This window comes from Lepidothrix coronata, unplaced genomic scaffold (genome assembly GCF_001604755.1).
Source record: "Lepidothrix coronata isolate B3197 unplaced genomic scaffold, Lepidothrix_coronata-1.0 Scaffold84, whole genome shotgun sequence".
Classification (NCBI taxonomy): Eukaryota; Metazoa; Chordata; class Aves; order Passeriformes; family Pipridae; genus Lepidothrix; species Lepidothrix coronata.
This window is the reverse complement of record NW_016690264.1, coordinates 93,362-114,911: the sequence shown is the minus strand read 5'-3', so window position 1 is coordinate 114,911 and position 21,550 is coordinate 93,362. Positions and strand designations below refer to the sequence as shown.

Here is a 21,550-nt window from a genome sequence, read left to right as displayed (position 1 = left end):
TTTGGTGAATAACAAACTCACTGTCAACAGAGTAGAAAATATGGATTTAACCTTGTACCACCAGGATTGTTGTTACCCCATGGACTAAGATCCGGAGAGTTTACACAGTCCCATTTTACTTGCTTGCACTATTGATCTGAATAAGCAACCTCAATGTGTCTTCAATTGACATCTTTTTACTTTCATCTTCTTTCCTGACAAATACTGTTGCTACTATCCCACTCCAGACCGCAGCTGAGATTAAATATATATATATATATTCTAAAATATAACCTCTTTATTTCTAATAGCCCTCACTGAGGACGCTTTTCCCCCCACATACTAATTTAACCGCAGAGGCAGGCAGTTGCCTGCTATTTCTTCAACACCTTCCAGAGAAGACCAAAGGACAGATTCGCGCCCTTGTGTCCCCATCTTTTATTTCGGAAAACGTGAAGGTTTCCCCAGCCCCTTCCTGCTCCCCTCCGCCCGGGGCGTGGTGTTCGCTGCCCTCGTGCGATCGGAGGCCGCGGAGGAGGCAGGTCCCTTCCCGCCCACCCCCTCTGGACAGCACTATAAACATTTATTTCGCAGTAAGCACAGCGACGGGCTCCGGCGGGGCCCGCGCCCCGCACAGGGCGCGAGATGGCGGGCGGGCCGCGCGGTCACGTGTGGCGGGCGGCGGTGACGGCGCGGCCCCGTGATCGGAAGCCGGCGGGGAGGCGGAAGCGGGCGCGGGGGGCGGCGGGGCCCATTAAAGCGGACGAGGCGGGCGGGGGGCAGCGATCGGGCCGGGCCGCGGCGGCAGCACCAGGTGAGCCCGCGGGGACCGGGCGGCACGGGGGGGGCCCTGCACGGCTACGCCGGCGACGGGGGGGCAGGGGCGGCTCCGCCCCGGGCGGGGGGCGCCGCTGGCGGCCCGGCCCCGGCGGGGCGGTGGCGCGGTCTCGGCGCTGTCTCGGTGCTCCCGGCGGGCTCCGCACCACGGCCCGGCCCGTTTGCCTCCCCCCACCACCGAACTCCCCGGGGCTGGGCCTGGCGCGCCCCCGGGACAATGCAGGGGGGTCTCCCCGGGAAGCGGCCCCTCCCCGCGGGCCTCTCCCGGGATGCGCGTTTCACCAGCGCTTTGTGGAGCCTCCTCTGCCTGATGGGCTCGCGGCGGCCCGAGCGGTGCCTCCCGGGGAGGGAGCGCATTGTCTGAGCCGTGCGGTGCTGCCGTATCTCCTCGCGGAGCCTGGGGAGGCTTTGGGGGGGCGCTGGGCCGGGGCGGTGAAACGCTGCTCTGGGGGTCGGTGGGTGTCGCTTTTAGGATGAGCCGGTGGTCCTGGGAGCGATTAATGTGACCGAGCAGGCGGCCGAGGGGACTGGCAGTTATTGCGAAAGTGGCTGTTGGTGCGTGTAAACCTGAGTCAGTCCGGAGAAGTATTGGAGTGGATGTTGGAAGTGCTTTTGGCTGTGAGTGTATAAGAAGGTAAATTAAGTGGTAGTTGCGTTATTAGTCTCCAGGTATATATAGACAAATAATTATGGAAATGCCTAATGGTTGTGCTGAGGACAACTGCACTACCCTCCCTGTAAATAAAGGGATTATTTTAGTAGTGAAAGGGCTGTCTTAATCCGAAGAGAGGTAACCTCAGCATCCAAATGAGTACGTCTTGCCTAGTGTCTCCAAACCTTTTGAGTCGAAGCTGGAATTCTCCCTGAAAACTAAAAATATTTGCTGATAGACAGAGCTGTTGTGATACGCGTGTATGAGGTTTTTGTATGTAAACTGAGAACACATGACGGAACAAAGTCCTCCCAACTGTAAGCAAGCTGTTCTTTGTTTGACACTTGCCAATATGGAAGCCTTAAAGCTTTCAGCACTTGCCACTGGCTGGCTAGCTTTGGCCTGTGCCTAACACTTTGTATATCCGTGTGGGAACTGTGGCTTGGGGAAGTGGAGAGTTCTCTTTTTAGGGGAGTGGTACATAACCAGCTATGCCATGGTATTTGGCTGGCTATGACTTGAAGGCTGTGGTGGTACCAGTATTGTGTGATGGGAGCTGTATCCTGGCTGTGCTTCCAGTAGAGCCAGGCTGCTGGAGTCAACATACTCTGCTCTCTCAGGAGCTGAATTTGAGGTTAAAGTGGGTGGAGTCATTTGAATATTCCCTGTTAAATAATCAGGGCTCTCTTGCTCAGGAAGAACAAGTATACTTGTCTCTCCCCCTCCCCCTTGTGACTCCCAACAGCTGACTGAACACATGACTGGCCCTCCATGCACTAATGAGTGGACCCACCATGCCTGGCTGGAGTCCTCAGAATTAGAGCAGCTCTAATACTGTTACTTTCAATCACTGCCTTATTTTTTTTTCCTTTGTGTTGCTGTTAATACTTTACTTCTGGTGTAGAAAAGCTGTGAGATGGGGTTAATCTGACCCCTCAATAAGGAAAACTTTTAAAATCCAGTAGCGGTTTCTTGCTCTCCCAGGCTGCAGTGAGAAGTATAACTGATAAGATGCACAGCAGTAGCTATGTTTAACTTTCTTCTTCCCTGTGATATCATGCAGTGGTCCCTGTCCTCAAATACCCTAATGATAGTTCAGCACAGAATCACAGAATGTCCTGAGTTAGAAGAGTCTCACAAGGATCATCAAGTCCAGTTCTTAGTCCTGTACAGGACAACCCTAGCAATCCCACCACGTGCCTGAGAGTGTTGTCCAAACACTTCTTGAGCTCTGGTAGCCTTGGTGCTGTGACCATTTTCCTGAGGAGCGTGTTCCAGTGCCCAGTCACCCTCTGGGTGAAGAACCTTTTCCCAGTATCCAACCTAAGCCCCCCTGATACAGCTTCATGCTCTTCCCTCGGGTTCTGTCACTGGTCACCAGGGAGAAGAGATGGAGAACGTGGCACCCCAGGAGTTGTACCTTGAAGGTGCCAAGCTAAGAATTTTAATAACTGTGTAGCAGACACTGCACTACAGCCATCCTGACCCTCCTGCTAAAGCCAGGGAATCAAACTCTTTGAGTAGCACGGACATGTTACGACACTGAATCCTTAACTGAAAGTGGAAAATGTACAAGCTCTGCTCTCAAGTGACTTGGGAATATACTGCTTTGTTTGGTTTACTACCCAAAATGAGTGCTTGAGGGCAGGAGGGTTCTCAGATTCAATTTCTGCAGCACCTTCTTAAAGCTCCTGTTGTAAGACTCTTGTGTTGGAAGGTCGTGTGAATTACCTGTTGGAGCAAATCTCTGGCAAAGCTTGTCCTTGAGGAAACATGACAGTTACAATCAATCCATCTGTGCAAAACTATAAATAACTCTGTCTCTAACATGTATGAGATTTTGGTCTGACTTCTATGTGAAAATGAGACTAGTTTATGCAGAACTTAACATTTGGCTGTAAACAAAATTGCCTATACTTGATTAGGGTGTGTTTTTTAAATGCTGCATCGTGAGACTGCCTGGTAAACCCTAGCTTGAGAATAAGAGCTATGAAATAGGATGCTTGGATGTTTGCATTCTCTAAAACTGGTGGCTGATATGGGCTCACAGGTACTTACTGGTTCCTGTCCCTGTTGTTATAATACAGCAATTTCTTCAGTAACTGAAGTAAATTGGGCGTTTGATAAACAACTACAGAACCCTCACCTTGTGCGCTGCAATGTTCCATTATGTCTTCTGGACTTCTCAGCTGTGACCTGACCTACTCTTAAGCCCTTGTTACTAGGGCCTGATGGACCTACGAATTTCTTGCAGAGCTGTAGTGTAGTTTAAAGCTTGTTGCCTCAACAGAAGGTAGTCCAGATAAGACTTCGCCTAGATGCTGAACTTGGCTGGGCACAAGCTGCCTGGGTGCTGCTTGTCTGACAGCAATCTTGCGTCCTTCAGATACTAAAGTGCTTCATACTTGCACAGCATTGTCTTGATAATTGCAGTTTAATTGCCTGATGAGTTAGAGTTGAGTTGGCTTCCCCCTGCAGCTTCCTAAAACGATCCTTTGTAGTTGCTGTATAACAGTCTGCCTTCAGAAGTAGTTGTGAGAGGAGATTGTGAGGATAAAAGGGTCACACTCTGCAGCAACAGTCCAAACGGGAGCTGTGCATCTCAGAACTGAATTAGGTGTGGATAATTAATCGAATGACAATAGTTAATATACCATGTTCTGTTCTGCAGTTACTGGCTGTGTTGAAGATCCTATTTCTCTTTAAATGCACCTTGAATAAAACTTGCGAATGAATGCCCAAGGTCAGTGACTGCACATGTGCTGCTCAGAAATAGCAGGTGGTGAAGGGATACCCCTCTGTCACATGGCTGGTCTCTGCCTTCCAGCGTGCTTGTTGCTTTTGCTCTCTGTTCCTGGGGATGCAGCTCCCGAGCCCAGCGTGCTGCTGCATTTTCTGCTCGGTGGAGATCTGCCGTGGTGATGTCATTGTTGCTGTGAGCGCTGTTCCTGCGAGGCTGCTCCTCCTCTCCGGTGCCAGCAACCAGCGCTCCGTCCATGGGGGAAGCTTTGTCAACACTGCTGTTGCTATCTCATGGTCAGTGACCCTGGTGAGGGAAGCAAGCTCATCAAGGCCACTGGAGTGTGTTGATTTGCAGCTGATCTCGAACAGCCTTGACTTCTGCTGGGAAACCTGTTATTGAGGCCATGGCTGTCTTCACAGGGCAGTGAAACTTCAGGAGGGGTGCACTGCCTTTGAGATGGGATTGAAGCGTAAGCTTGTGGCACAGATTCCTATTTGTATAATTTAAAGGTGCTGATGTAGTGAGTGATTTGCTCATGCCTCTCCACAGCCATTTAAAATGCCAACTTAAGGTGACTAATTGTGTGTAACTGTACTTGCAGGAGCAGGAATTGCTAAATGAAATCGAGTAGATCCTTTTAATGTCAATTAAAAAACCCTTGTATTTTTTGGAGTCTGTTCTATGCCACTTCATACTGTAACTTTGGTCAATTGACAGACAGGCTGGACCAGTGAAGTTTGGTGGACAGAAGTGAAGGCCAGCAGCTGGAGCTGCCTGTGGAGCCAACCTGCCTGGAGTACCTGGACCTTGGTTTCTGGGGCTACCAGTTTATCTAACAAATCTGTGCTGAGGCCTTGATCTCTTTCCAGCTGGAAGCAGAATCCTCTTGAAAGTAACCTGCTTAGTGCTTGTCTCCCTCAAGTGGGCTGAGTCACTCAGCTCCCAGACATGGATAATGATATCTGGAGTCCAAACTGACACAGTGGTGCCAGTGTCTCAGGCATGAGCAGTGAGATGGTTCTGAGACATGCCTAGGCCTGACCTCTCCCTCCGTCTAACAAGAAGATGCCATTTGCCATCAGAGCTGTCTTAATCTTGCCATGCAAGTGAGGTTTTTATTGGCCCTTTGTGGGGCTTCATCAAGAGAATAGCTGAAGTGATAAAGCATTCATGCAGGATCTGTGCAGGAGGTATGAGGGTATGAAGCATGAGTGTGAAACTGAGTATCCATAGTAGGAATTCCTTGTTAGGCACTGACTCAGCTGTCATGGCAAACTACCTGTTAAGACTCTCATCCTGGGACTGGTACTGAAATACTTGTCCATCCTGCTCTGCAGACTGTATTAGCATAGTAAGAGGTATTGAGTGTGTGTAGGATCAAGAGTTCTGCTTGCAGATCAAGGTGTAGTTCTTAGATTACAACCTGTCCCTAGAGGAAGCTTCCTCTCTAGAAGATTCATTACTGAGAACAGGACCTTCTGGAAGGAGGAGTAAGGTTTTTGCCATTAGTGTTGATCTTGTACTTCCCTACATCTGCTTGTCTGGCAGTAGGATCTCCCATCAGTATTTGTCCTTTCTATTAAGCTTCTCATGCTGCAAGAGAGACAATATTCACTCTTGGATCTGAATGTCAGGTGTAAGTTACAGGGTCTGGCAGGCCTCCCGAGGGCCGTTGTTTGACTTGGTCAAAGTCTCCTTCCAGTCACTTGTTTCCTTCCAGGCCTCTAGGAACTGTGGCAGCTAACAGCCAGGAGTGGATAACCAGGGATTGTTTACCACTGCCAAGGTCCAAGACCTGTGCTTTGCTTACCACTGCAAAAGTTATCTAACACCTCCTATTTATGTTTCTGAAACCGAAAGCATGACAAGAATGTGTGAAAACTTAGGAGGCTGTAGTCAAAACTAGAAATTAATCTGAGCACTTGAAAAATACTGTCAGATACGGTAAAGATCTAACAACTCAACTGTTTCTGAGTGGCGTGGCTGACTTGCAATATTGTGAATTCGATAGTCTTATCTTCTGGAAATGAAGATTAAAAGCCAGCTGCCCCGGCACTGTGCTTGGTTTACAGAAAGCAATGGGGGAATTGTCAGTGGGGAGGTGAGAACCGTGCTGGGCCCTTGGTATTCGTGTCGGGGTTACTGAAACTGTTGGGTGGCTCTGTGCCAAAAGGCTGACAGACAGGACTGTATAAACTGGGCTGTATGAGCACTGTAGCTCTGCTCCAGTTTAAGATTTGTCCTGCTGATGGGAAAGCTGTCCACCAAGGAGGCTGATCTGGTAGAGGCAAAGCAACATGGAAGCTGTGCTGGTGTAGTGCAGTGCTTTGCGTAGGCAAGGCCCTTAGTCAAGACACATGGCTTGTTGCCTAGTGTCTCCCAGCAGCCAGCAATGTGCTCTACTCTCCTCCCACATCCTGAGATTGTCTCCCCCAGGGCAGAATAGGGGAAGTTGAGCTTGCTCTGATAAAGGGGGAGGGGTGTTAAAGCAAGCATGCCTGTTCTTGTAACAGCTTCATCCTTGGGGAAAATCTGCTGGGAACTACCTGAAAGCCTGCAGGATTTACAGGGGAACTGCTTCCTCTGGGAAGATAGGGGCACAGCAATATTGATCCTTGAATGACATGACTTTGAGCCTCCAGGAGAAGGGTAGCTGAAGATCTTGAGATGCTTGCTATCAGTCTGGGCTCTGTACGTCTGCCCATTCCTGGGAGGAAGATATCCTGTGGAGTAAGGGTCCTTTAGGTGCTGGAGGAACTGGTGGACTAAAACTTCGTGACTGGAAACATCCATCTTTCAGTGAAGCTTGTGGATGTGGCTTTCTCACAGAGCTGTCTTCCTGTAAGCTGAAGGCTGCTGCTTCAGCAGGTCTGGCTTTCTCTCTGGGAGTCCTGATCTTCTTACTGTGTGGCATTGACTCCAAGAGGAACTTCCTGCACTCCTGTCCTGCCGCAGCTGCAGTCTCCCAATACCTGCTACACCTGTGGAGATGGTGATCATCTTCAGGTTCCTGAGGAGCAAAGTGTTCCACCTAGAGTGACTGCTCAGCATAGCTGGCTACATCCCTGGGGACATTTTCTGCATTCCCTTCCCTCCCTCCCTTTGACTCAGGGCATTTATCACCTGGGAGATCCTACATGTGCTCCTGTGATTTTAGGCTAAGCAGAGTCTGGGTGAAGTAGTGTTCCTGTAGACAGCAAGAAATTACCTCCAGACCTTCCCAGTGCTCCTAAGTGCACTGGTGGTTTGATTGAACACAGAGAAACATCTGCCATGGTTCTGTAAGGAAATGCATCTTCATACTTGTTTTGCTCCTACTTTCAAACCACATAGCCAGATCAACGTGATACCTCCTCAAGAGAACATGGCTGTTGTGATACCTAAACCAGTAGAGATCAGCTTTTGGCACCAGGGACTGGGGCTAGTCCTACATAGTTTGGACTTTTCTAGGGTAGAGTCACAATTCATTATGGCAGCAAGAAACTTGTTTAGTTCCACAGCTAACATTTAAATATTGTGCAGGCATAAAACAACTCTGATCTGGAGAAATGCCAGGAGGTGTAACAGGGTTGTGAATCAGTGAGGCTTGGACTGAAGAGCTTGGCTTCGAGAACTTGGGCTTTGAGCCTGACTGATCATACGCATCAGTGCCTCTGAGGAATGCAGTGCTCTCCAAATCTCAGCCCTGAGGGAGCCATAGCTGAGCTGAGACCTCAGGCAGAGCAGACCCCTTCTCATGTGCAAGTCCTGTGATTCCAGTGCAGACATGGCTCCTACTGGTGGCATTGCTTCTGCCTTCCCTGTGTCACCTGGACTCCTTGGCAAGCTGGCCATTGGCATGTCCTCTTCCAGTGAGCTCCAAGTCCTTGTCCACATCAGGGATGTATGATAGAGCCTTCAGCTGGGTGTTGAGGGTATGTTTGGGGCAAGCTAAAACCTTACTGCCACTGAAAGGAGTGTCTTACCCAGCACTGGCTCTGGAGCTTCCTTGGTTGCACCAAGAGGCTATTCTGCTCAAAACTGTTCCAAAGTTTCTGCTTCCCAGCTGGATTTCCTGCGTATTTCCCCAAGATGCATGTTGCCCCATCATTCTCTCTCTTTAACACTGAGCTGGTTTAAAAGCATGTTATCCATGAACAGCAGCAGAGTGAGTAGGCCTCGTGTCATCTCCACCTGGGAGCTGCCTCACAGACCACGTCAGTTGGCTTTTAGCACTGTGTCACGCCAGTTTGGTGCTCATTTTGAAGCAGACAATGAGCAGAACTTGAAGCCGTGTGGCTGAGCTACAGCTGGTGACTGCTGCTGCTGCTGGTTCCTGAGCTTTGTTTGGTTCTAGAGCAGCTTCTCCAGCACTGGAGGCTGTAACTCCACCCTCAAAATGAGTTGGAAACTTACTGCAGACAGCTGTAGTCTAAAAAGCCAATTCCTCTGGGACAGTGAAACATGTTTTAAGATTCTATTTTGATCTGAGCTAGTGTGTTAGCAGGCATCTAAAGCTCTAGGCTGTTCTTCAAGCAAGTGAAGCTTTTGGCTTAGGACTCTCAGATGGGAGTGGGATATACTGGACAGCATACCTGCACCTGACAGCTTGCAATATAATGTTTTACACAAGGTATCAAAAATTAATTTGTAGCTGATGCTCCCAGCTCCCTGAACAGAGGTAATTTCTGCCTCACAGGGCTGGCTGGGAAAGGTACCAACTGGACAGAAGCCTGCTCTTGGTGGAGCTGCAGTAAGGAGCAGGCAGCTGAGCTGCTCCTCCTGAGCAGGGAACGATGAGCTGTGCTTGAGCTCTTGGCTGGGTACCAGCAGGACGGAATATGTTGGTTAGAACAGCATCATAAATGTGTGGGGAGGAAGGAGGTGGAAGTTTTGAGATGCTACTGATACAGCAGCAGCTAGAGTGTACCCTTTGGTGAAGCTGTCACAGGAATATCTTGCCGGCTGCTTTTGGTGTGGGCTTCACTGGAGCTGACTGCTGCTCTGTGGTACATCAGCAAGGCCTGGGGGCACCTCTGAAGCACCTGAGTGTATGGACTGTAGGAGCCCATTGCCCTAAAAAACAACCCATTTACAGAGAGCAGTTCTTGCAAGTTGTCAACCTGAATGATAAGATGTTCTTAATTTCCTTTTTAGCCAGCATGTGTCCCCACTAAGTGTGAGGCTTTCCTCAATGGATTCTTCCAGTGAGCTGGGGAAGCTGAGCTACTTGTAGACCTGTCATGGAAGTGGAAGAGAGTACTGTCCTGCTTTTGCTGCCCCTGTCAATGCAAGATTCAACCTGCTGTTATAAATTCTGTGCTTCCGTAGTAGTCCTTGGTGTGAGGATGCTGGGCATGTGCTCCACTTATAGAGCACTTGAGTGTGGTAAGGAAAATATGCAGGCTCTGTAGCAGTCAAAAAAAATAGTCCAAAGGCAGCCTTATTTCTAGTTTCTTCCTTGAAGGCAGCTTGACACCTCTTAAGCCATGTTGATATGAGATAATAGGCCCTGCTGATTGACCTCTGGCTAATGCTGAGCTTCTGCCCAGCTGAAAAGACAGGACTTCTGCCCTGCTCCTGGGCTGTTGTGTCACTCTCGGGAGAGTGCAAGTCAGATGTTGAAGGTTCATAATCTAATGGTCTCAAGTATTTGTGTTGAACTGCTCATGCTGTTACTTGTAGCTTTGTGTACTTGTGTTACTTGTAGTAGACACAATGTCTTTGTGACCAGCTAGTAGGAAACAAGATGATGTTGTTAAACTGTAATTGGTAAAGCTGTTCAGCCCCACCTTGGGCTCCTGCTCCAGTTCCAGACTGAGGCTTCAGTTCAAAGGATGTCTGGACCACTTGGACACTATAACCAGGAACTGTGATCCTGGTCAACTAATGGCAATCACAGACTATCTGCCTTTCCTCAGGATGAGGCCTTGCATTTTCAGAGTAGCTGAATTGGAGCAAATTCCTGTGTCTACTCAAAGCCTTAACTAAACCATGGCAGGGTACAGTGTGACCATAGGGCAAGTGTTGTGTGCCAGGCTGTTGGTGTGCTTGATCATCTAAGAACAGGATAAGCATTCAGTGACCATCTTATTTCAGTGGCTGAAGATCTAAGCAGAAATAACCCCTTGAGGTCCCAAACATGCTAGGGAACTTGCTGCTTCTGAGAGGGAACTGGTTCAGTCTGACTGAGCTGGTCCTGAATAATTTTTCCAGCTTCGGTTTCCTTGAAGAAATGCAGAACCCTTGCGGGGGGGGGGAGGGAGGGATTAAAAATAGTTCTCTGGTGTAGTACAGAGACATACTGCTCTGCAGCCTCCCCCATGCAAGAGAACAGTGAGTAGAGGTGCTGTTTCTGTGTCAAAAGTGCACTTAGCTGCATTTTAGGGCACTTTTTCTGCTTTTCAGGGCAGAAGGTTCTTCCAGTATTCAGGTTTGCCTGTCTTCTGCTCAGTCTGGTCACTGTGGTGAGCCCACCGTCATGTGTGCCCTAATGGAGACCTGATCCATCCAGATCACCTTGTCCATGGTGGGTGTTTTAGCTGAAGGTCCTGTGATACAGTGGAGAAGTGAATGCTCTGCTTATCAGCCACAGCACCCAGAACTGGCCTGCAGTGCTTCAGCAGCTTCAAATAGGCCTTTTTGTGGAACACCTGCTTACTCTTGTGCTGTCTACTGGGTCAGGGGAGCAGCAGTAGGTGCCTCACTGTTTAGCTCTGCTCAATCCTTGCTTGCCCACTGCTTTGTGCCTTCTTGGCACAGTGTTGAATATTCCTGGCAGAGGACACAAGGCAAGAGGTGCAGTCCAACAGCCTCGCTTCAGCATTCAGCTGGCTTCTAGTGGAAGGTGCAGATGGCAACCTGATAGATGTAGGACCAGAGAATTCCTGGTCAAACATCCCAGTTCTTCCAATCTCTTGTTAGGATTGTGACTTGAACTGATAAGTGTATGCTGCTGCTTAGGAAGCTCCATGGAGGTAAGATTCCCCCCAGGGCTGGATGATTTCTAAAACTGTGCATGAGCAACCTACAGTGTTCCTCCTGCAAGGCCTACTTCTGTTAAAGGGTAGCTAATCTAAGGTCTGGTCAATGCAAGCTCCTACTGTTCTTTGCTTGTACCAGCCTGATTAATATTAAAATGCCTGCATTGTGACTTGACACGTGTAAAAATCTCCAAGGAATCCTTAACCATCCATTTCTGCTTTGAGTTAAAGCAGCTGTCTTAATATAGCAAGTAAAAGGACAGTTGCAATGTACTCTGAAGAAACAAGGGAAACCTAATTAGACTTGGCATAGGTTTTATTGCTCTTGTATCTGTGATGCTGTAGCACTATGAAGCTTCATAGGACAGTTTTTTTGGCTCTTCCTTTCGGATCAGGTAAGACAGTGACACTTGCAGGTCAGGTGTTATAGGTTCTCCCTTGCTGCTCCTGCAGGTGAGCCTTACAAAGGTTATAACAGAACTGCAGAAGAGAGTGTGCTGTACCAGCTTAATTTCATGAGGGTCAGCATATTATTAATGGCTTGTTTGCTTAGAGGATCGGCATCAAAAGTCAAGTGGAAGGACTCCTCTCCTGTACTGGAGACAGCTGTGTCATTCCTTTGACACCAGTTAGGCCAGGAGGAGGAATGATGCTGACTGGTCTCCTGGCTGATGTGAAGTGTCTGGTGGCTCCTGAGCAGAGCTAGCTGGGTGTGCTGCTGGCAGGCTGTGGTCTGAGCAGTCATGCAGGTGATCTCGTTGCAGGAGACTTCACACAGTGTAAAACACAACTGATGTCTTGGATCAATCTTAACAAACAGGTTTTTCTTCATGGTACCTCTGAAAAAGGAAGTGTTTGTTCAGAAATGCTCCTGGGACTGGATGAGAGTCCCGTGTGAGCTCACACACTGCCCTCTGAAGGGCGTGTGTGCCTCTGACAGGGTGCTGCTCCAGAATAATTATATCAAATACCATAAAGACAGACAAGCTGCATTATATAGTGCAAAATAGTCTTAGTGCTGAGTCAGTGGGATCCCAGCTCAACTCAAGCCAAGCTCCTTCTTTGTAGGAGCATGGGGGAAACCCTGCACAGCCAACATCTCAGCTTACCTCAGTAAATTACCTCAGTAATTTAGTGTTTCTTGCAGGTATGACTGGAGAAACTCCTCATCTGAACTAACTGCTCCTTCAGGTATTCAAACCTGCTTCTTCTTGGTCTTCCATAGCTGATTTTGTACTAGCAAGGTTCATCAGAAATGAGATCTGTGTAGCTTAGAGCATGTATGTGGGCTCCATTTCTGGGACACAGGCAGTAGTGACTAATGCCATGTAATGTGAGAAACAGCCTGTGTTAACAAGAGAATATCATAAATTGCCTCTGACTTCATGTGAGCAAATCTGAGTACTGAACCTGGCTCAAGGTTTGTTGGTTGCACCTTATTCTATTGACACAGCAACTGTAACCAGGATTGACTGAGGTATTTCTGAGCTTACTTAAACTGTAATGTGTGGAAACGTTCTCTGCCACAAAGATGTGTTTGCTGTTGACTTAGTATGAGCTGAAGTCATCTAAGTCTTTTGCATCATGTTAAGACTGTAGTAAGACTTCAATTACAGGACTTTCAGAGAGCACTGGTGTCTTACACTTAGAGTACCTCAGTTTGTTAAAAACACTTGTGTCTGTAAGCAAACATTGGAGGAGACATATCCTGTCCTTGGAGTGGTTTGACCTTTTAGGTTGCTTCGTAAGAAACCCTTGTTAAGGTAAGGAGGATGTCTTCAATCCATCTAAACTGAGGACCTCACTAGGACCAGTCAGACGTCTGTTCAGCACAAACAGACAAACAGCTGCTTTGAATCTGCTGTTGGAGACCTGCTCAGCTACACAGAGCATGGTGAGGATGAGGGAACTAGCAGAGATGCTGCTGTAAAGAGCACTCAATACTGCTTAGAGGGGTTTCCTTCTATAGGAAGGCTCCAGGAGCTCAAACACTGGTACTTTCTCCAGGACCTGGAGATGTGTTCTCTTCTTGTATTAGGTCTTTTTATACCTTCAATGAGAAGATTAATAAGAGGGCTTGGCCCATCAACTGGCTGAGTTTCAAGGCAGCATCAGTCAAGCCTAGTAGAACAGGGGTGTAAAACTGGGCAATGTTCACTGCTGGCCCCTGATGGGGCTGGAATTCCTCACCGTCATATGGCCCAAACCAAATACCAAGCTGAGGCAGCTCCTTCTGTGCTCTGGCTCACATCCGTTGCATCACCTGGATGGAAGCTGTGTCTCACCTGACCGGTGCTGGTGAGGCAGTGACAGCCCTTCACTGCTGGGCAGCCCATCAGCTATGACAGGGAGGCAGAGTCAGCTCTGACTCAGACCGACTTCCTATGTCTGCAGGTGGCTGCTCAGCTGAGTTGCTTCCAAGGTAATGAGTCTTGACAGAGCAGTTTTCCCTCCCTTCTTAGTGGGACTTCAGGCTGTGTTGAACTTGGGTGATAAGCATCCAGTGAGATTTAGTGTTGCAATTTAGGGCTCTGCAAATCTCTCCCTAAGCAAGAGAACTAATGCTAGCTGGTCCAAAGCTGCTTTGACTACCAGGAGGCAGTGAGCTGCAGCAGCCAGTGGCAAGTGATACTGAAAACACTCCGAGGAAAATTAGAAGCAGTGCCCAGGAGCATGCTGGGTTCTGGCACAGGCACTTCAGGATGAGTTGTTTTCCTCTGTCCTGAGGAAATCAGGTGACTCGCACTGGACCTGAACCTATACAGATGTTTTTCGTGACAGTTCAGTGTACACAGCTGTCTTTAGGCTGCTTCAAAGCTCTGCTCACTCCTTGCTCCACCTGGGCTGATTGTGCTGCAGAAGTCTCTGGCTTGGCTGGCGCAAATGTCACTTGTGTTATGTGCTTTGCAGACGCAGGAGGCGCAGGCTGCTTGAAGGAGCTTCTGTGGTCTGTTCTCCCCCTGGCTGTAGGGGAGACAAGACACAGAGAGTGGATCTTGGCAAGAGCAGAAGGAGGACTAAATGTTGGTGTTGTTGACAACTTTCAGCTGATTCTGTCTTGGCTTGTATTGCTGGGCTGCCAGTTGGATCAGTGAGCAATGCAGTCCCTTGGAAAAGAGAGGTGTTTACACTTGGAGAAACTATCCTGTACAGACTCTCTGGTATCTGTTAACACCCATCTAAGGGTAGCATGAGCCCTGTGGGTGACCTGTCACTCCTACTCCCTCAACAGCCCCGGCTGTTATGTCCTGAGCAGTGTTTCCCATCTAGATATATTACCAGATGCATGAGTGCTACAAGGATGTCATGAGGTTATGCAGGGAGAAAGCCAAAAGTGCAAAAACCCAACTAGAACTTAATCTGGCTACTACTGTACAAGACAATAAAAAGTGTTTCTGTACATTAGCAACAAAAGGACAGCTAAGGGGAATCCCCATACTTTACTAGATGTGGAGAGCAACAGTGACAAAGGGTGAGGAAAAGCCTGCTGTATGTCTTGGACATCTTGAATCTTGGGATCAGTTTTGGGCCACTCACTGCAAATCATGCATTGAGGTGCTGGGGGCTGTCCAGAGGAGGGCAACAGAGCTGGGGAAGGGGCTGGAGCACAGATTTGACAAGGAGCACCTGAGGGAATTGAGGTTGTTTAGTCTAGAGAAAAGGAGGCTCAGGGGGGACCTTATGGCTCTACAACTCCTTGAAAAGAGATTGTAGCCGGGTGGGAGTCGATCTCTTCTTCCAGTTAACAAGTGACGGGACAAGAGGAAATGGCCTCATGTTGCTGCAGGGGAGATTTAGATTGGACATGAGGGAAAATTTCTTCACCAAAAGCACTGTCAAGCACTGAAACAGGCTGTCCAGGGCAGTGGTGGAATTACTGTTCCTGGGGGTGCTTAAAAGCTCTGTAGATGTGGCACTGAGGGACATGGGTTAGTGGTGGCTTGACAGTGCTGGGTTAATGGTTGGGGTTAATGCTCTTAGAGGTCTTTTCCAACCTAAATGATTCTGTGACTGTGAGGTGAGTGCAGTCCAACAAGGTGTAGTTGTAAGTGCACCGCTACTACAGTGGCTGCAGGAGTGCTCCTTCTGCAACTTTCATGGATAGCAGAAGCTAAAACAGTTCATGTCTTTTAACCCTCAAAGCTTGAGATTATTAAGATCTTTTTCAACTGGACTGCATCTAGTAAGAGGCTTTTACAGCTTGGAGCATGTTACCTCCTGTAATAGTGGGCCGAAGTGGGTGCAGTTCCTCAGCAGATTAGGCTGTTGTGTATCCCAGGAAGCACATAGGACCCAGCTGCTTAGAAGACACAAATTCCTTGTTGTAGAAGTGAAGGCTTCCTTAGCTGTGAAAGTCAGGAATAGCTCCCGAAGAGTTATGTGGAGGAGTTGTGTGGTGCAGTGAATGTGGTGTAGCAGGATGGAAATTTTAGGGTAACCAAGTCCCCGCATAAGGGCTCAACACCTGAAGCCTGTTGTCAAGGGTCTTTGAAGTCAAATAGCACATCTATCAGCATCTTCTGGCTCCTCTGGGAAAGCCAAGGAGTCCTTGTGTTGTGGACCAAGTCACCACCAAACCAGGGTCTGTGATCTGATCAAGCCTGAGCACCTAAGAGTGGTTTGTCCCACCCTCTTCCTAGAGGTGTGGAGTAGGAAAGGTGTGCTCAGCCACTAATGGCAAGACCTGGAACTTGCTCTCACTGTGCTAAAGCATACTCAGAAGTGTATTCAGGCCTGCTGCAGCTGATGTACTTGTAGCTGCTTCAGTGCCCTGAAGGAGACCTGGGAGCAAGTAAGTGTGGAACTCTGGAGCTCAGTTCTCTTGCTAATTGGACAGACCATTAGTGACCTGTTTGGAGCCACCTGCCTGTAAAGTGGACTGGAATCATGGCAGGGTACAACTGAACAAACAACTCATCTCACTGAGCGGTAGGCAGAATGTTGAGGCTTGTCACTGTAACCTTGTCCTTCCATGGAAGGTGGGGTGGCAGCAGTCAGCTTTGTGTGCCCACAGCAAAGCCACGGAGTCTGGTGGCAGTTTGCTTTGTAATTCACCTGTTCAACTGGCATGTGTGGCTGTTGCAACTGCTTAACCACAGCATGTCATTGGGATTCAGTACTTTCACAAAGCACAGCTGCTAGACAGAGCTGTCATACTTTTTTCTTATTTTTTGCTGGGAAACTACTCAACAACGTAAAAAAGCTTGAGTGTGGCATTAGACATGTCTGCTTACATCTCACTTCCTGGCCTGTGTAAGAATTAGCCTGTGTAAGGAGCTGGTATGATTTATTGCACTGCCTCCTGCAAGGCAAGGGAGATGACCTGGGCTAGTTTATCCACCAAATGGCCTGGAAATAGGATCCAGGAAGATCTTGGTACTGTAAAGGACAAGTGCTTGGCTCATGTACCTCTTGGTATTAAATTGCCCCTACTGGTCTGACATGGCCCTACCTGTGAACTGGGCAGACACCTGGTTAGTGTAGCCTTGAATTGGAGTCTGGTTTCAGGAGTGCTGGGCCCTGCCTGTCGCTGGCTCCTTGCTGGGAGTCAGGTTTCTCAGACTTCAAACTCGCTGCTTTCTTCCTTGAGGAATATCATGCTAATGGTTTCTGATGGAATTGTTCTTCCTTTCTAGTGTGAAAGATGACTTCTAGGAAGAAAGTGTTACTGAAAGTCATCATCCTTGGAGACTCTGGGTAAGTGGAGGAGCCTTTAAGCTGCTAATCTGTATCTGGCTAGAGCAGTGCTCTTGACTAGTGGCAGCCTGGATGCACTGTAAGAAACCAGCAGTGCAGGGAGGAGAGATTTTACAGCCTCAGATAGCTGTGTTACCTTACAGGTTTAAGAACTCTTTACTGTCCTCTGTCCTGAATGTGTCCCTGCAGTTTAATATCTTGAAGTCCTGGCACAATATTAAATGGGGGAAATGTGATGGACCAACCACTCCAGTAGCAGAGCTTAATAGCCTTTCTGCAGGAACATGTGCTGTTGGAATGAGTATTTCACTTAACTGAAAAAAAAATATCACTAGTAAGCAATCTTAGGTGGCTTCTTAAAATTCTGCCTCTGTCAGAGACACAGCCTATACTGAGCCATCTGCTTTGCTTCCCTGGTCTGGCTGGAGTCTGCCCCTTGGAGTGAGAGGCTTTGCTCTGTGCTGTCAGCAAGGAGCCTGCTCTGCTGTCACAGGTTACTTGCTGTGCAGGCTGTAACTTGATTCCTATGACATAAGGCTTATTTATACCACTGTGCCCAGCAAGCTGTTGTTCAGGGAGTGTTTCTCAGCCACAGAGAGGGCATGTGAGCCTCTAAGATGGCTCTCTGGGGAGGATCTCCACCTCTGGGTGTCTAGCAGATGTGTGTGTGAGATCTGAGATTGTTCCTCCACCTCCTTCTGCAGAGCTGAAGATACTGTTTCTGATGGGTTTCTCAGAGGCACAGTCTTCCAAAATTGCCTTCATGGTCATAATGTGATGCCTGCTCCTTGCCAAGGGATCAGATTAGTGGCGGGGAAACGAGGTTTCTCAAGATGTAATCCTTTGTATCCTTTGGTAGCTAATGCTCTTACTCAGCATGGTGGCCCAGCATCTATTGGTGTGAACCCTTCTTGCAGCAGTGGGTGTGTTTTCCCTGGTTGAAAGGCCAGGAGGCTGTGGAAAGCACTGGGCACTGGGATGTTCTGTTGAGGGTGGTTAATTCAAACGTTGTTGTAGAAACAGCCCACCAAGTCTTTTTTTTTTTGTGTGTGTGTGTTTCTGTACAGGGTGGGAAAGACATCACTCATGAACCAGTATGTGAACAAGAAATTCAGTAACCAGTACAAGGCTACGATAGGCGCAGACTTCCTGACAAAAGAGGTGATGGTGGATGACAGGCTAGTGACAATGCAGGTAAGGAGGGACCCTGCTCCCTGCTGCAAGGGGTGCCTGGCTACCTAGACCCCACTTGTGTGGAAGCATCTGCTCTGGTGTAGTCCAGTCTGTGTAGGACTCAGTGTACTGTGTGTGGACCTCGTTTGCACTGAACTTTCCTTGGCCATAGGTGCTTCTGGGCTTCTCTAATAATTTGTGCATGGGCTGAACAAGAGAGGGCAAAGATTAGTTTGGGCTCAGCTAAGATCAGCTTTGCCAGGCCCAGTTTAAAAAGCAGGGTTTGATACTGTAATCTAGATCTTGCTAGAAAGATTTACTTCCCTGATGTTTAAGAACTGGAAAGGCTGGGAAAGGACTCCTAAGTCAAGTCAACTGTTTGTGTTGCCCCAAGTCCTGTGGGTGTAGTGTTAACCTGCCAGCCTGCTTATGTCTCTGGTTAGGTGAAGCTTTCATCTCTCCATGGTGAGACTGCAAGGCAGCAAAAGCCCTGTTGGAGCCCAGGTGCCCCCAAGCAGTGCAGGCAGGTCACCTGCTCACCCTAATACCCAAGTCCTGCTTGCCCAGAACAAGGATATATCCCTGGCTGAGGCTGAACACTAAAAGGGTCAACTATCTTTAGAAGGTGTTTCAGGCTCTTAATGGTTAGTGCCTACAGAAATTCCCAAGCCTTAAGTTGCTGCTGGCTGGGGACAGTATGTGCCTGGTGGGGAGTTTTGGAATTAATGTCCTAATTGTGGACTGACTGTCAGAGTAGAGCTGGCTTATCTGCCCTCTCTTTTGCTCCAGATATGGGATACAGCAGGCCAAGAGCGGTTTCAGTCTCTGGGAGTTGCCTTCTACAGGGGAGCAGACTGCTGTGTGCTGGTGTTTGATGTCACAGCCCCCAACACATTCAAAACCCTAGACAGCTGGAGGGACGAATTCCTCATTCAGGCCAGTCCAAGGGATCCTGAGAACTTTCCTTTTGTTGTGCTGGGAAACAAGATTGACCTAGAAAACAGACAAGTGAGTACTGGGACTTTAACTAACCTCCTCTTAAGAAATCGCTGAAGTGGGAGACCTTGTGGGAACGTGGGAGGGCTCTCTGGGAAGCAGGAGTGGGAGGTGCCTGATTGTGGCTCAGATGTTGTCTGCTACTGGAGAAGGGTTTCTCCTGCCTGGAGAGGTCAGACCCCTGGGCACAGCATGCTCCTGCCCACTGGTGGAAGGATTGCAGCAGCTTCCTGGGGAGATGCAAGGAGAGGAGCTGCTTCTCCTCCCCCAGATGTGCTGAGAAGCTCTTATAGGAGAAAGCCAGTGCTCTGTGGGTGCTGGATCAGGCTGTGCCCTGTGGTCTCATCTCCCTCAGCCACAGTGCTCCTTGCCCTGGGGCTGGGTGTGTCTGGTGGTGGGCACTGGTCTCCTGTGTTCTGTATCAGGGCTGTGGCTTTGAGGTCAGAGCTGCTCAGGTTGGATATGAGGGGTCTGTGCCCTTGTCCTGGAAATAAAACCCCTTCCTGTGCAGCAGAAGGTGGTGATGCTGCTCTCTGTCCACCCAGGTCACCACAAAACGGGCGCAAGCCTGGTGCTACAGTAAAAACAACATCCCCTACTTTGAAACCAGTGCCAAGGAGGCCATTAATGTGGAACAAGCTTTCCAGACGATTGCACGAAATGCACTTAAACAGGTAGGGAGAGAGCCGGTGGGTGGCCCTGCGCTGGTCCTGCCTGCAGAGCTCGCCTGCCGTGGGCAGCCTGGGGCTCATCCTTAGCCTTTCCCTTCCAAGAACGGCTCCTTGCATGCTCGGAGCTGCCTGCAGAGCTGTGGCACTGACTCCTCCTTCTTTCCCACCAGGAAACCGAAGTGGAGCTTTACAATGAATTCCCCGAACCCATCAAACTAGACAAGACTGACCGAGCAAAGGCTTCCGCGGAGAGCTGCAGCTGCTGAGGGGAGAGGGAGGGGTTGAGCACAGTCCTTCACAAACGAATATCACACTTAGGCCTTCAAACACACAGCCCCTCTTCTGTGTTTAAAATGAAATTTAAAAAAAAAAAAATTGCATCTCCAGCTGCCAAAATCCACCCATCTCCCATGAGCGTCTGAGTCCTGCACTTCAGAGCTCACGTTCCCACACCATCCACATCACACTTCATGGTAACAGACCTTTCTCTTAGTTTAAAATGGAAACTCTTATGTATGTTTGGAACTGAATCTAATTCTGGGTGTCCAATGGAGAGAAACTGTTTACAGGTAATCTGTGTAACAAGTTACATACATTTTTAACTGTCTCGTGTTTTCCCCTGTGAAGGCTGCAACTGGAAAGGCTGATTACCCATAGTTCATTGCAAGCTCAGCACTCAGTCCGACTAGGTTGAGTTTTGTATGTATCTCTGTTAATGCTTGTTACTTTTAACTAATCAGATCTTTTTACAGTATCCATGTATTATGTAATGCTTCTTTAGGAAAAATCTTATAGTACATGTTAATATATGCAACCAATTAAAAATGTATAAATTAGTGTAAAATTCCTGAATTACATGTTCAAGTACTGAAACACAGGTTGTGTAGAAAGTGAGGAGGACACTTGTGACCTGCAGTGTGCTAGCAACACAGAGTCCAGATAGAGGCAGTATTCTGTACAGTAGAGATGAACTATGTAAGCCTTCTTGTTTTGAGGCCAAAAAGGCTTCATCTTCTGGAAAAATCTGTCTGGCTTCCTTGTATCTAAATTCTCAGATTCACATAACAGCATTGATATGCACACTGGATTATTGGATTTAAAATTAAATACAGCTATGAAATGACCTCATTTGTTCACCTCCCCTACTGCTTAACTCCTAACATCCTGGAGCGAGCGTGAGGAGCCAGAGCTGAGGTGTCCCTGTGGCTCTTTGTGCTGTGGAAGGAGCTCCTCTCCTACCTGGGGTGTGGTAGCTGTTTCTTGATGAATGACCTGGACTATGAATCTTCCCTTTCTTCTTACTGACTGCTAATCTGGATTTTTGGTATGGAAAAACTTGGCAATCTAGTCCCTTTCCTCTCTTCCTTTCTTCCTGGTATTTGTTCTTGCGTTCGTAGCTTGCTTAAATGGAGCCCTTCTACCTGTTTTCCAGAGGTCTACATTCTAGTACGTAGGCTGAGCTCTTATGTAAAGAGACAAACATGATGCCAATAAACTTAACAAGAACAAACCTTCTTGTTTACTCCTGTTTCTGACTCTCTTTTTTTCCTTCACTAACATGCTTGCTTTCCTCTGTCTCTAGTTGCCATTTGTAGCCAGCCAGTGCCTGCTAATTGAAGGATATTTGTGCTTCTTACTTACTATAAAGTTTGTACCTTTCAGGTTGGTTTTTGTGAGTGGGGTGAGCTGGCCCTGCTTGCTTGGTTGGCTGGGGAACTAGGAGGGGTTACCCCTCTGCTTCTCTGGAAGCTGCTTGCAGGGCCAGGAATGGTGCTGGATAAGATCCCTCCTCCATGAGCACAGTCCTTCAGCCCTGTCCCAAGGACATGAAAGCCTCTGT

The 21,550-nt window shown here is 48.4% G+C and overlaps 1 protein-coding gene across 2 annotated transcripts; it reads left to right on the top strand.

The window, feature by feature from the left end:
- Positions 1 to 673: 673 nt before the first annotated feature.
- On the top strand, positions 674 to 21,232 carry RAB7A (RAB7A, member RAS oncogene family). 2 transcript variants are annotated; one of them, XM_017820538.1, is made up of 6 exons: positions 674 to 793; positions 16,810 to 16,870; positions 17,938 to 18,064; positions 18,833 to 19,051; positions 19,585 to 19,713; positions 19,881 to 21,232. In XM_017820538.1, the coding sequence occupies exons 2-6, from the start codon at positions 16,818 to 16,820 to the stop codon at positions 19,974 to 19,976; spliced, it is 624 nt and encodes a 207-aa protein (XP_017676027.1). In that variant the 5' UTR covers positions 674 to 793; positions 16,810 to 16,817; the 3' UTR covers positions 19,977 to 21,232. The 2 variants fall into 2 exon arrangements, with proteins under 2 accessions (XP_017676027.1, XP_017676028.1); XM_017820539.1 differs by lacking the exon at positions 674 to 793 and adding an exon at positions 1,375 to 1,450.
- Positions 21,233 to 21,550: the final 318 nt, after the last annotated feature.